This window comes from Sinocyclocheilus grahami, unplaced genomic scaffold, assembly GCF_001515645.1.
Source record: "Sinocyclocheilus grahami isolate Dianchi unplaced genomic scaffold, SAMN03320097.WGS_v1.1 scaffold262.1, whole genome shotgun sequence".
NCBI lineage: Eukaryota > Metazoa > Chordata > Actinopteri > Cypriniformes > Cyprinidae > Sinocyclocheilus > Sinocyclocheilus grahami.
Window position 1 is genome coordinate 541,150 of NW_015505441.1, and position 14,148 is coordinate 555,297.

At 38.6% G+C, this 14,148-nt stretch overlaps 1 protein-coding gene across 1 annotated transcript in view; it reads left to right on the forward strand.

Annotated features, from left to right (window-relative positions):
• Nucleotides 1-14,148, forward strand: part of LOC107599213 (WD repeat and FYVE domain-containing protein 3-like) — a 34,565-nt gene that overhangs the window by 6,110 nt on the left and 14,307 nt on the right. The window contains exons 6-26 of the mRNA XM_016290746.1: nt 3,257-3,391; nt 3,694-3,873; nt 3,983-4,216; nt 4,412-4,511; nt 4,829-4,989; nt 5,967-6,196; nt 7,242-7,351; nt 7,510-7,692; nt 7,892-8,049; nt 9,244-9,321; nt 9,489-9,716; nt 10,073-10,123; nt 10,782-10,786; nt 11,715-11,795; nt 11,895-11,949; nt 12,034-12,153; nt 12,351-12,468; nt 12,555-12,661; nt 13,218-13,371; nt 13,484-13,575; nt 13,828-14,040. Of these exons, the coding sequence (XP_016146232.1) occupies nt 3,257-3,391; nt 3,694-3,873; nt 3,983-4,216; nt 4,412-4,511; nt 4,829-4,989; nt 5,967-6,196; nt 7,242-7,351; nt 7,510-7,692; nt 7,892-8,049; nt 9,244-9,321; nt 9,489-9,716; nt 10,073-10,123; nt 10,782-10,786; nt 11,715-11,795; nt 11,895-11,949; nt 12,034-12,153; nt 12,351-12,468; nt 12,555-12,661; nt 13,218-13,371; nt 13,484-13,575; nt 13,828-14,040 (2,793 nt within the window). The remainder of the gene's footprint in view (nt 1-3,256; nt 3,392-3,693; nt 3,874-3,982; nt 4,217-4,411; nt 4,512-4,828; nt 4,990-5,966; nt 6,197-7,241; nt 7,352-7,509; nt 7,693-7,891; nt 8,050-9,243; nt 9,322-9,488; nt 9,717-10,072; nt 10,124-10,781; nt 10,787-11,714; nt 11,796-11,894; nt 11,950-12,033; nt 12,154-12,350; nt 12,469-12,554; nt 12,662-13,217; nt 13,372-13,483; nt 13,576-13,827; nt 14,041-14,148) is intronic.

Here is a 14,148-nt window from a genome sequence, read left to right on the forward strand (position 1 = left end):
ACCAATTATCCAAATAATGTTTAGTCCTAGAAAGCTATTATTATCAGAACACGTGAGCATAACATAGCGGTTAGCAGATCAATGAATGAGAGGGCAGCGTTACCAGAGTTGCCATATACCACACCATGTTACAGCACAGTAGGGCTATTACAGACAGAAACAATCCTGTACTACATCCATGTTTCCTGTCGGCACAATTTTTGAGCGGACTTTCTGTTCCGATTCGCATGAACGGTATACGAGTGGAGCGACTGAGTGGAGCACACACGCATAGAGCGGGATAGTACGCAGAGCGTCACTCCACGTGAAAGTGAAACCTGAGCGGTGAACTCATTTTCGGCAGCCGTAATTTCGGTGCATCTCTAATTATTGGCGACTTCAGAAATGGATATTATATAATAGATGCTCTTTTGAACATTTTGGCAATTTAAAAATATTAAAAAAAGATTTTTTACACTGCACCCCTGCTCTCGACAGATGGCACCCCAGAGTGCCGCGGCACCCCGGTTGGGAAACACTGCTCTAGATTATTAACTTTATAGGTATCGTCCTTGGTGTGAAGGTGCCTTTAGAGTGAACAGTGTTCCTAAACTCCAGAGGTGCAGAGTCAAACCTGCAGTTGTTAAACTGCTATCACTAACACAATGTGTACTTGTTTCTGTTCTCAGTGAAGCTGCTAAGAATGCCAAACTATTGCGGGAGTTTCAATTGATCCCCAGACTGCTGCTGACTCTGAGGGATCAATCTCTGTCTCAGCCCACCATCGCTGCAATCGGCAATGTCCTCAGTCTCCTGCTTCAAGGCTTCCCCAACTCATATGACCTACTCAGGTAAACGGAGAGTTGTATGCCCATTTTAAATGTAGGCTGTCAAAGACAACACATTTTTAGAAGATTAGAATCAGAAGTGACTGATTCTTTCAAATCTGTTTGATTTTGCTGCAGAACATACTTTATTTAGAAGCAGGGGTGACTAATTATTAAGGAACACTGTACAATTTACAATAAAAATTTCCGATCACAAAATAATAATTTATAATTCTGGACTTTCTTTTATTTATTTATGGCTATGATTGATTTTTTTTCCCAGGTTTGGGCAGTTTATCTCTTCAACATTGCCAACATTTGCAGTCTGTGAGAAGTTTGTCATTATGGAGAACACCAATGAGGAGAAGATCGACAGGGGTGAGTCGGCTTTTTTAAGCTTCCAAGTATGAAAGAAGCATTTTAGCAGCATATTGTTCCAACACAACAACACTTCAGATCACCCTGTTAAAGAATTAGACCCATGGGAATCAAAGCATTGCCAGCTTTAAACAGCACCAAAAGAAATCCACACCTGCAGAACCTTGTGGAAAGCTACACAGAATTCCTGCTGTAAGCACTTTCTGCAGATTCCCACTAAAATCAGCCCTGGAAAATCTGCAGATTTCATCTAGGCTTAATAATGAGATGTCTTAAGATACCAGGAGCTTATAAATGTCAAAAAGGTTAGCAGTATCATTTCTCCTTTCAGTGGTCTTACTTTTCTTCCTGGGTGTTTTCAGGAGCTGAGGATGAGTTTGGAGGCCTCCTGTCATCCAACTTGATTCTTCTGCGGAACAGACTGCTGGACATCCTCCTCAAACAACTCTTCACCTGCAAAGAGAAGAACATTGTTAATGTACAGTGAGTGATGCTCCATTTTAAATCAAGGGTGGATTATTGGACTTCAAAGAGCTGCGCTGCATTTTACAGCATCTGTAACATTGTTACCTAAGCTTGCTGGTTTAGGGCTGTTATCTGGGATTGGATACAGATGGAACTAGACACTTTGGATATGTGTCCAAAATGATTTAGTGTAGCCAAAGTGCTTTTATCTCTTATCAGTGCTCTCAGTATTTTTTTTTTGTGGGTGTGTATGAAAAATGACAAAGCGCACCATTTAATTGTCTGTAAATTAAGCCTCATAACTTAAAAGATTATAAACAAAATTTGTAAGATCTACCTTCATATTAATGATCATCCCCCCACTAAATTTTTCTTTCTGCTACCTCCCGCAGGGCTTGCGAAGAACTTGTGCGCACCTTGGGTTTTGATTGGTTGCTGATGTTTATGGAAGAACACATTCACTCCAGTACAGTGACGGCAGCTCTCTTAATCTTGGTGGTGTTGCTGAGTAACCAATCCATCCTGAGCCGGTTTAAAGAGGGTCTGTCTGGAGGAGGATGGCTGGACCACACTGACTCTGTGCTCACTAATAAGATTGGCACTGTTCTGGGTGAGCAAGAAACCTAATCATATTTGATTAGTTTCACATGCATTTTAGTTAAACAGTTTCTATAATTATACAGTATAAAAAATTATAACAATAATAACAATAACTTAGTATTTTGTACTGTAACTAAATTTGTGAGTTTTTGCTCATTTCCTTTCAGGTTTTAACGTTGGCCGCAGCGCAGGGGGCAGGTCGACATTGCGTGAAATAAACCGAGTTGCCTGCCATTTCCCAGGATTCCCTGTGTTGCAAACTCTACTGCCCAAACACACCAACGTTCCAGAGATCTACTTCATGCTCATGGCCCTTTTCCTCCAGCAACCAATCACAGAGCTGCCTGACAGCCTGCAGGTACATGTCAGTATGCAAACCTTTTTTCCCTACTAATCAAACTTGAATGTCTTTATATATATATATTTCTTTTTTATAATTTGTGTTATTTGCGGATGTGTAAAAGAATTTAATTGAAAAATTAAGTCATGTTCACATGCTCGGTGTCACCAATTTGCTTACATACAATTAGTGAATTAGCAGTAGTGCAGAATCTAAAATAATTTTACATAATATTCTTTCTTTCTTTTTCTCTTTCTTTCTCTTTCTTTTTTTCTTTTTGAATCCTAAAACTTTTACAAATTTAAATAGGATTTATATTTTATATAAATCCCAATTTTTCAACGTGATCTCAGACCTTTTGTTTTCAACTGTTCTTTTAAAGTGACCTGCTCCTTGTTAACTATACTCATGTTCAACAAATTGTCTTTGCTGTATCATCCATTCAGTCATGCATGGGTTATATATAAATGTTTCCTGTCAGTGCATTGTAGTGTCACTAATTCATTCTTTTACTTTTTAAACTGCAAAATCATTGAATAAGTATTAATTATTTAATTAAATGCAATTCGATAATATTATGATTTCATAATAACTTAATACAATTTAATAATTTGTATAATATATAATTAATACATTATTATTGGGTTGTGCCCATCTCCTCACACAGTTTGACCTGGATTCTATCTGGACGTTTATATTTGGTGTCCCATCTTCCAGTGCTACAGTGGTGGGCTCCATTCACAACATGTGCACTGAAGCAGCGTTCCTGCTCCTGGCAATGCTGCGCAGCATGCTCAACCTGGTGAGTCTCCAAGCTTCCTGCTTTAGAAATATGCATCCCAGGAGCAACTGCTAACATTGGGATGATTGCTCCGGTTTTCATTTGGTAGTTTATCAAAGGTTTTGTACTACAGCTGATGAAAAATTCTGAATGAAATGGGAAATTAGTGACAAACTGGTGCTCAAAGTGAAAAATAAAAGGTTAAAATGGTATTATATTAAGATGAATTGTTTTCACTGCAGATACCAAAAAATGCAGGTTATTCTCACAAGTACAGACCCTCAGACCACAGAAGCTGAAATTTCTCTTTATCTAACCCACAGCCTTGGCAGTCAGAGGAGGAGGGTTCCTGGCTGAGAGAATATCCCATCACTCTCATGCAGTTTTTCCGTTACCTCTATCACAACATCCCAGATCTGGCACACATGTGGCACAGCCCGGACTTCCTGTGTACACTTGCTGCTACGGTTTTCCCCTTCAATATACGGCCTTACTCTGAGATGGTACGCTATTGTTCTCTTTGTTTGTTATTGTAACTGGGAATTTGTCCTTTTGATGTTTCAGTCTCAATTGAAGTTGGTTGTATGATAAAAAATGTCTTGTTTTCCTCAGGTGAGTGATTTGGATGATGAAGCAAGCTCACCCACAGAAGAGTTCAAAGCCTTTGTGACAGATACAGGCATGAACCGTAGCCAGTCAGAATACTGTAATGTAGGCAATAAAACCTACTTGACCAACCACCCAGCCAAGAAGTATGTCTTTGACTTCATGAGGGTCCTCATCATGGACAACCTGTGCATGACACCTGCCAGCAAACAGACGCCCATCATTGATCTTCTGCTAGAGGTGAGACCATCTTGAATATCTACTTCATTATATTTCATTTGTCAATGATGTTGCGTGAAGCTACAGAATCTCAGTGCCTGTAATCCTGGCTTTCTTTTCTATCATCCTGCAGTGCTCTGCATGCTGCTTATTAGAAGCTAATGTGGGAGTGTACGTTTGTTGGGCAGGGACACTAACTTTGCTCTGTGTCCTCAGGCCTCACCAGAGCGGTCAACCAGGACCCAGCAGAAAGAGTTTCAGTCATACATCCTGGACAGTGTGATGGAGCAGCTTCTGGCAGCAGATGTTCTGTTGGGTTAGTTGCATCCCAATCATCAGGTTTAGCTCTGGGAATTGATCAGTAATGTACCCAAAAAATGAAAATGCTGTCATTTACTCAATCTCATTTTCTTCCAAATTGTGTGTTTTTTTATGTCAATGTAGATCAGGCACAATGTATGCAAAAACTGTCATGGCATGGTGAGACATGACCATATTTTAGCGGTTCTCAGCGTTTTTGATCTAAAGTTCCCTGAGGTCCCTTAAAGTCTTTTGAACAACAAAATATTCAGAATCCCACAATATAAGCTAAAATGACAAATCTTTCATGTGTGTGGCTGTGTCCTCCAACAGGTGAGGAGGCATCATTGCCAATAACGACAGGAGGAAGTTATCAGGTCCTGGTCAACAATGTGTTCTACTTCACACAGCGTGTGGTGGATAAGCTTTGGCAGGGCATGTTCAACAAAGAGTCCAAGCTCGTGGTGGATTTCATAGTTCAGCTGATCACCCAGGTGAGCTCACACCGGAGGTTCCCCACTTAAACGCCAATTATGCTTTCACACCACCTACATCAAAACAAGCACACTTGTCCCCAAAGTCATAGTGTTCCTGAATAATTAGGAAGGGGTCTTGCTATATATTTTTTTGGCCGTATGTTGTCTAGTTTGTCATTTTAATCATGAACGTTGCATACAAATGATTACTTTTAGTGGATGTCTTAAATGTATGCTACTGCTACAAAATATTTCTATTTCAAATTATTTATTTTGGCCATCAAAGAATCCTAATACTGTAAATGTTTTTTGGTTCCCACAAAATATCAAGCACAGCTGTTATAATAAGAAATGTTTGAACACCATATGAGATGGGTACCTGCTGAAAATTCTGATTTACCATCACAGGAATAAATTACATTTAATTGACCTAAATATATTATTTTAAATTGTAATAATATTTCAGAGTATTACTGTTGTTTACTAGGTTTTTGATCAAATAAATGCAGCCTTGGAAACTATAAGAGACTTCAAGAACATTAAACAATACTCAACCCAAGCTTTTGAATGGGAGTGTAAATTTAAACAAACCGAATGTTCAAAATTTAAATGCAGTTAAAAGCAAACTATAAGCAATCATAGCAACCACAGTTATCTTTTTAAAATGAGATTTAAACAATTTCACAGTAAATGTTTCACTAAATATTGCAAAAATAATTTAGCTTATAACCATTTAAGAAAGACCACAATAACCCACAATGTAATGTTAAGTCATTACTTCAGTTATTAAACATAAATTATTTTCCTATTATTATATTACAAATTTCTGTTAGTTGTACAATTTCTCTCTCTCTCTCTCTCTCTCTCTCTTTCTCTCTCTTTCTTTTACATTCATCATGTGCAAGACTTATGTAGCATTACTATGTAACTTGCGTGACTGGTGGTTTCTCAACAAATCTCCTTTTCTTGTTTTTTTTGTTGTTGTCCCACAACAGTCCAAACGGCGATCACAGGGTTTGTCTCTGGACTCAGTCTACCATTGTCTGAACCGAACAATCCTCTACCAGCTCTCACGACCACACAAAACGGTCCCGCAACAGGTCACCTTGCTGGATTCACTACGTGTGCTGACGGTAAACCGAAACCTCGTGCTGGGACCTGGCAACCATGACCAGGAGTTTGTGGCTTGTCTGGCCCACTGCTTGATCAACCTGCACACGGGGAGGTGAGAGAGACACAGAGGTGGTATAATGTTTTCAGGCACTGTACATAAAATCAAGGGTTTATGAATTTAGAGTATCCAGATGTTTGGTTTTAAGTTACAGGGATGGATAGATAAGTGTATTGAGATATGTTTTCCATTTGACATGCAAACTCTGGTTAAAAAAAAAAGGTGTAAAAATTAATAAATATGTAAATACATAAAAACATTTAGATAGATGGGTAGATAGACATATGTGAAAATCAAAAATTAGATTTTGATATATTTACAGTAGTAAATTTACAAAATATCTTCATGGAACATGATCTTTACTTAATATCCTAATGATTTTTGGCATAAAAGAAAAATCGATAATTTTGACCCAGACAATGTATTGTTGGCTATTGCTACAAATATACTTGTATGGTCCAGGGTCACAAATATGAGGTGTGAAATACATTTACATGGATAGTTATGTTTGAGCTCTGAAATAAGTACATTTAGATAATGCTATAGACTATGGATTGTGATAGACTATATGCGCAGTAGAAAATAAAAATAAATGCATACATTTAGATGGAAAGATAGATGGGGATGGGTTTATGGGATTATGTATGAGCAGTGAAAAATGAATAATTCCTCTTCACAGTCTCAGGATTGTTTGTGATTGTGCGCCTCTGCTGTTGTGAGTCACTGTGAGAGACATGAGGAGGAGGTTTATGTTGTCATTGCTCTGTATCCAGGCTGACTCAGAAGTTTGGCTTCAGAGAGACTGAGAAATGAGAGCAGCTCAGAGACAGTGAGCAGAATCACATTAGTGTGTAGTGCTGCCACTCTAAGTCTCTGTGCTCTGTGCTTGATTTTGAGTGACTGATGTGCTGATATGATAGTTCATTATTATTGCTGTTTGTGTTCTAGCATTGAAACTTATAATATTGACTGGAGAATGTTCACATGGTGCAGCACAAATAAAGCGCTGGCCAAAAGACCATGGTGTCTTCAAATGTATACGAATGGTGTGCTGTATCACTGTGCCACAAGTCAACATCACTTTCATGTTCTCTTACAGTAGTGTGGAGGGATTTGGTTTGGAGGCAGAGGCCAGAATGACCACCTGGCATGTCGCGGTTCCTTCTGAGAACAAGTCGGACCATGTCCAGAGCCAGGATGTTAGCGAAGGTTGTTCTTTTTCTCTTTTTATTAAATTTTTGCAAGCAAAGTTTGTGGTGCATTAAAGCATACAGTTTTAATACTTAAAGCACTTCACAAGCCCTCATAAAAACCATTATCGATATCAAACTTACTCTGTCTGTTTTTGGTGTGTGTGTGTTTGTCAGGTCGTCAGTTGCTGCTCAAGGCAGTGAATCGTGTGTGGACAGAGCTCATGCACAGTAAGCGGCAAATGCTGGAGGACATTTTTAAAGTGTCTCTACCAGTCAATGATCGAGGACATGTGGACATCGCCACTGCTCGACCTGCTTTAGAGGAACCTGCTGCTAAAAGCTGGCAGAACCACCTGGGTGAGGAAAACATCCACACACACTCAAATTTTTACTTTATAAATCCATCAAATTCAGATTCTCCCACATAGTTAAATTTCTTTCACACTCTTTCCTGTGTCTTTGTCACTCTGCTAATTTTTTCTTGTTAAATATTTTTGCAGTTTTCCCTATACTCTCATTTTCTTACTGTGTTGAACCTTCTCTGTTTTGCTTCTAGTCCACGAGAAGAAATGCATCAGCAGGGGCGAAACCGTTGCCCCAGCGAATCAGTCCAAACTGTCTCGAGTCAGCAGTGGCTTTGGTCTGTCCAAACTTACTGGCTCCCGTCGCAGCAAGAAGGAAAGTGGAATGAACAAGAACAATCTTTCTGCACAGGTAACTGTCAAAATGCATCTATCTAGACCGACATCCATCTCTTGGGGTGTTCCACTGGAATCAATTCTTGGTCCAACCCTGTTTTTGTTATACATGTTGCCTTTGGGGTCAACCTTTAGTCAATAAAATATAAATGATCATTTGTATGTTGATGATTTACAACTGTACCTTTCTCTTGAGCTTGATGACTGTACATCATTTGCAAATTTTTCTATGTGTTTGACTGAGGTAAAGGGATGGTTGACAAATCATTTCCTACAATTAAATAAGGATAAGGCTGAGTTTATTATATTTGGGAATAGACTACCTGACAAAGAACTGGTTGAGAGTTATGGTCTATTGCAGGGCTGTCCAAACTCAGTCCTGGAGGGCCGGTGTCCTGCAGAGTTTAGCGCCAACCCTTATTTAACACACCTGAACCAGCTAATCAAGCTCTTACTAGGCATAGAAACTTTCAGTCAGGTCTGTTGAGGCAAGTTGGAGTTAAATTCTGCAGGACACTGGCCCTCCAGGACCGAGTTTGGACAGCCCTGGTCTATTGTCATACAACATGCATGGAGACTTTTAACTAATTCCAGAAAATGGGATCATATCACACCTGTGTTGATAGCCTATGTCTTCATTGGTTATCTGTTAATTATAGAATCCAATACAAGGTGTTAATGTTTGTTATATCAGGCTTCTGATATAAAGGACATGCTGTCTCTTTAACAGCCTCAACGTCATCTGCGTCTTCTCAGAACTTGCTCTTAACTGTTCCATGGTATTGTTTAAAGCGCTGTGGAGATTGCGCCTTTTTTTAAGTTGCAGCTCCTACACTTTGGAATGCCTTGCCGCTATTCATAAAACCCTTGTCAACTATGAACTTTTTTTAAAGGGAACTTAAAGACTTGTTTATTTCATCAGGCTATTGGCATTTGAGTGAGTGTTTAATGTGAGTGATTTTGTTGTACAATTTATATTTGTGTTATGCTGTGTTATTATTGTATGTTTGTAATGTTTTTATTATTATTTTTTTGTTTGTTTTAATTATCTCAGTACGGGACTTTGGTCTTCTTATGGTTTTGAAAGTGCTTTATTAATAAAAGTTGAGTTGAGTTGAAAATAACTGTCACAGACATGGAAGTGATTTCACAGCTGATCTTATGGACTTGCACAGGAAGTTTGTGCTCACATTATTGTGACTGTCCACAGGAAACCTTTCAGTGGATGTTCACGCACATTGCTGTGGTCCGGGACTTGGTCGCAATGCAGTACAAGGAGCATCAAGAGGTAACCCTTCAATTGCAAAAGTCAAATAGATCTTTCAGAATAATAATAATTGCTGAAATGTTTTAAATGGAGGGATCGCTAAATAAATGTTTTCCCAGTTCTGATCATAGTGGAATGACTTCTACAAAAAATTATTTTGATGCAAATATGCATTTGTTTTCTCACAGAGACAGCAGAATGCGCTGAAGTATGTGATGGATGAGTGGGCAGGGATTGAATATGAGCTGCTTCGTGAGAGGGGCCTCTGGGGGCCTCCTATTGGCTCCCACCTGGACAAGTTTCAGTTGGACATGACTGAGGGACCCTGTAGAATGAGGAAGAAGATGGTTCGGAATGACATGTTTTACATTCATTATCCCTACGTGCCTGATCCTGAGCCCAATGCAAGCACTCAGGTTAGTGTACTTTTCTTGTAATTTTTCAGTTTAAAGGAGGTACATGTTATGTATTGTATGTTAGCAAATTCTGGCTTCCCGAAATAGAAAATAAACTTAATTAATAAAACATAATTTTCTTTAACCTTATTTTACCCCATTAACTGAAACAAGTCTATTGAATTTGCCTATAGTCTCAGTGAAAGTCAACATGTGTGTAGCGCTAATGGTTGATAATCTGCTCTGAATGGATCTTTTGTAAACTCTCAAACTTTAATTGCCAGCATTAGCCATATGATGGCAATGACTTCACATAAGAAGCCTGAAATGCAAACACAACGCTCCTCTTGCCTTATTGCCCATTTTTCCCTTTTCAGAATCAATCACAGGTGCCATTAATGGGTGCAATGGTTAACATACCAGTCCAGGTACAAACTGAAGTGTGCCTAAACTAGTCTTGAACATCTGCATTGCCGCATTAAGTGTAAAATAAATGTCCCAGACCTTCTGCATTTGTCTGTCACATAATGAGGAGGCATATGTGGATTGACGCCTCCGCAGAATGCTTAAAACGCTATTTGGAGATGTTTTCTCTGCTGTCATTCCTGTTGAAAATATTTCATACCTCTAGAAAAATAGGTTTAGGACAGCTCCACCCCTCCCATATGCTAATCCCTTGTAATCCATGCTACTCTTATAACTCACTAATCATTGGTATTCATGTTGTAGTTTGAGAGCTGAAATAAGTTAATTCTGCACCACTACTGGCACCAAACAGAACTGCAAAAATAAAGACCATTTCACATACATCACACATCTTCCATTGTTCAGCAAACCGATACTGCAGACCCGCCCTAAAATCCCTCCATTGGTTGAGCCAGTGTCACTACATCTGGCCCAGTTGGCCGCTCAAACAAACAGATCACAGTTCTGTTTTCTGTTGCCAGTTGTTCGGAAATTATACATTTCAGTTTCCTAGATGTAGATATATCCTTGTATATAGATATTTTAGTAGAAATTTTATATACAGCAATGACCAGGCAGGTTGCTTTTCTCTCTAAAATCAAAAATTAAATTTGCATGCAGTTCCAGTTAAAAAGTTTGGTCACATGACTGAATTTTGGTGTAATCTTGAAACTGCAAAGAAAAATCTCAGAGGATTTCGATATAAGCCAAGAGGAGAGTTTTCCTTTGCTCCTCTAAACAAACTCGTGAGACTAGCATACGCCTTTCGCCGGAACGCCTTCCGCATATGAAAGATAATGAAAGTGAGAGAAAAGTGTTTATTACATTTGAAATATGGATATTTTTCTTACAAAAAGAATTGGAAACAAGAGCTTGGAATAGCCAGGACAATTTTTTATGTAACCCCGACTGGATTCGTCTATAAGAAGAAAGTCATATACACCTAGGATGCTTCGGGGGTGAGTAAAACACAAGCCAATTTTCATTTTTGGGTGAACTAACCCTTTAATATATTTTAAATGTAATTTATTCCTGTAATGGCAAAGCTGATTTTCATCAGCCTTTTCTCCAGTTTTCAGTGTTACATAATTCTTCAGAAATCATTCTAATATGCTGATTTCAAGCTCAGAAAACATTATCACTGATGAAAACAGTTGACTGCTGAACATTTGAATGGAAACAGTGAATTTTATTTTCTGAGGACTACTTGATGAATTGAAAGTTCAAAAGAGCAACATTTAATAACTCAAATCTTTTGTAACATTATAAGTTTCTTTACTGTTACTTTTTATCAACTTATAGGGATAGTTCACCCAAAAACAAGTTTTGTCATCATTTACTCACCCTCATGTCATTGTAAGCCTGTATGAGTTTCTTTCTTCTGTTGAGCACAAAAGATTTCTTTTTGGATGAACTATCCCTTTAATGCATTCTTGCTGAAACATATTAATAGTAGTTTTTAATAGTAATAGTAGTTTTTAATAGTAATTTAATTGTTGAAGTACCTCAGAAAAAAGCTTATTTTTTTACACACAGCCAAATCATGTTTTCTAGGTTCCTGGCAGTTGTTCCTTCACTAGCCGACAGCTCAGAATCTGTCTCTGGGCAACGTCCCAACACCAGTGTGGAACAAGGGTATGTTACCCTCACATTACAAGATTATGAAGGGAATTTTGAGTTTATTTACCAAATTTATTAAAATAAACATTCATATGCGTGTTTCTTGGTAAATAGGTCTGGTCTTCTCAGTACGCTGGTCGGCGAGAAGTCAGTGACCCAAAGATGGGAGGTGCGGTATCTTCACTTTAAGATTTTTGTCGGTTTGTTTTGTTTTCTTGTTCAGTGTTGCTTATGAAAGACTCTTTATTTGCAGAGAGGTGAAATCAGTAATTTCCAGTATTTGATGCATCTCAACACACTGGCTGGCAGGTCATATAATGACCTGATGCAGTATCCCGTCTTTCCATGGATCCTGGCAGACTTTGACTCTGAGGTACAAACTTGTTTTTGATCATTCCTTGTAATAAGTCCTACAGTACAAAATGTTGAGAACTACAGTGTTTCAAAAGTCCGGTCTTCTGTCAGCAATATATTGGCATTCTGTTAGGGGAATTTGTATCAGTTAAGTGTCTTTTCTTTTGCAGTCTGAGCTTCAGTTTTCCAAGGTAAAAATCTTGATTTATTCCACAGGAACTGGACCTCAACAATCCAAAGACATTCCGAAACTTATCCAAACCCATGGGAGCTCAGACAGATGACAGACTGATCCAGTACAAGAAAAGATTCAAAGACTGGGAGGATCCTAATGGTGAGTCAGAGACCCCTTTTAATAACCCTCTGTTAGCTGTGCTTGTTATGCTGAGACTTTTTAAACATGTTTTTGTTTCTTCGCAGGCGAGACTCCAGCATATCATTATGGCACTCATTACTCCTCTGCAATGATTGTGGCCTCATATCTGGTCAGAATGGAGCCTTTCACACAGATCTTTCTCAGGCTTCAGGTTAGTCCTACATTGTCCGCTCTTTTCTTCATTTGTTGCTTTCTTCTCTTTACTCAGTGTTTTAGTTATTGTTTAAAGTTTTTCTTACCAACCACAAACCTTCATGTGGCTAGATTGGACAGTCTTGAACTGGGCATTCTTGTCATTGTTCTTTTATTCTTCAACATCCATTTTTATGCTGGTGGAAATATATTTTGCAATGAATGTTACTAAATAAATCATCCACAGTCAAAACCAAAAAACAATAGCTATAATGATAACTATATTAGTGTCCACAACAATAATGTTCTGTTTGTTAAAAGTGCATGCTGCCTGCTACTTTAAATGCTCAAGCTCTTTAAAGTTATATATCCTGATGGGCTGTCAATCTTCTGGGGGAAAAAAACTGTATAGTTCCTCTGTGCGTTTATACCTGTGGTGTAGACCTTTCTTTTCTCATATAATTAATAACAATTATTAAAATGTTATAGTTATCATCCATAGTGCGAACAGCTGATCTAGTTTCAAGAAAGATTGAAGCTGTTGGTTATATGTGAGTTTCATTCTGTGTTTTTAGGGAGGACATTTTGATCTGGCCGACCGAATGTTTAACAGCATACGAGAGGCTTGGCTCTCTGCTTCCAAACACAACATGGCTGATGTGAAGGAACTCATTCCGGAGTTCTTCTACCTTCCTGAGTTCCTGCTCAATTCCAACAACTTCGATCTTGGTTAGGATGAGATTGACAGCTAGCCTCATCTGTACCCTACATGCAACCTCTCTTTTTCTGTTGTTGTTTTTTTTTCTTCACGTGTGTTTTATTTGATTGGTCTTTTCTAAAGGGAGTAAACAGAATGGCACCAAGCTTGGAGATGTGATTCTGCCTCCGTGGGCAAAAGGAGACCCGAGAGAGTTCATCAGGGTTCACAGAGAGGTGATTGACATCAAAATACATCATCCCCAGACATCTTATCTCATTTGGCAACAGATGTAATACCTTTTCATATGTCTGCAAAAATTCAATAAAAAAAACAAAACAAACAAAATACATCATCCCCTGATAAAGCCGGCAGTCAGAAAGGGGCTCTGTGTTTTATTGTTTCATTGCAGTAAATGTCAGAGAATAACTGAAGGCCACTTTCAGTAACAGAGTTATAACCTTTAAGGACTGTGTGTGTTTTTTCAGGCTTTGGAGTGTGACTATGTCAGCGCCCATCTGCATGAATGGATCGATCTGATCTTTGGTTACAAGCAGCAGGGTCCTCCAGCGGTGGAAGCAGTCAATGTCTTCCACCATCTCTTCTATGAGGGCCAGGTGGACATCTACAACATTAATGACCCACTTAAAGAAACCGCTACCATTGGATTCATCAACAACTTTGGCCAGATCCCAAAACAGGTTTGCAATTTCATTACTGAAAATGTCATGAACTACATCAGTGGTTGCCTGTGCCAACTTGAGGAAAACTGACTTTATATTTCTACTAAAAATCACCTTGGCACCAAC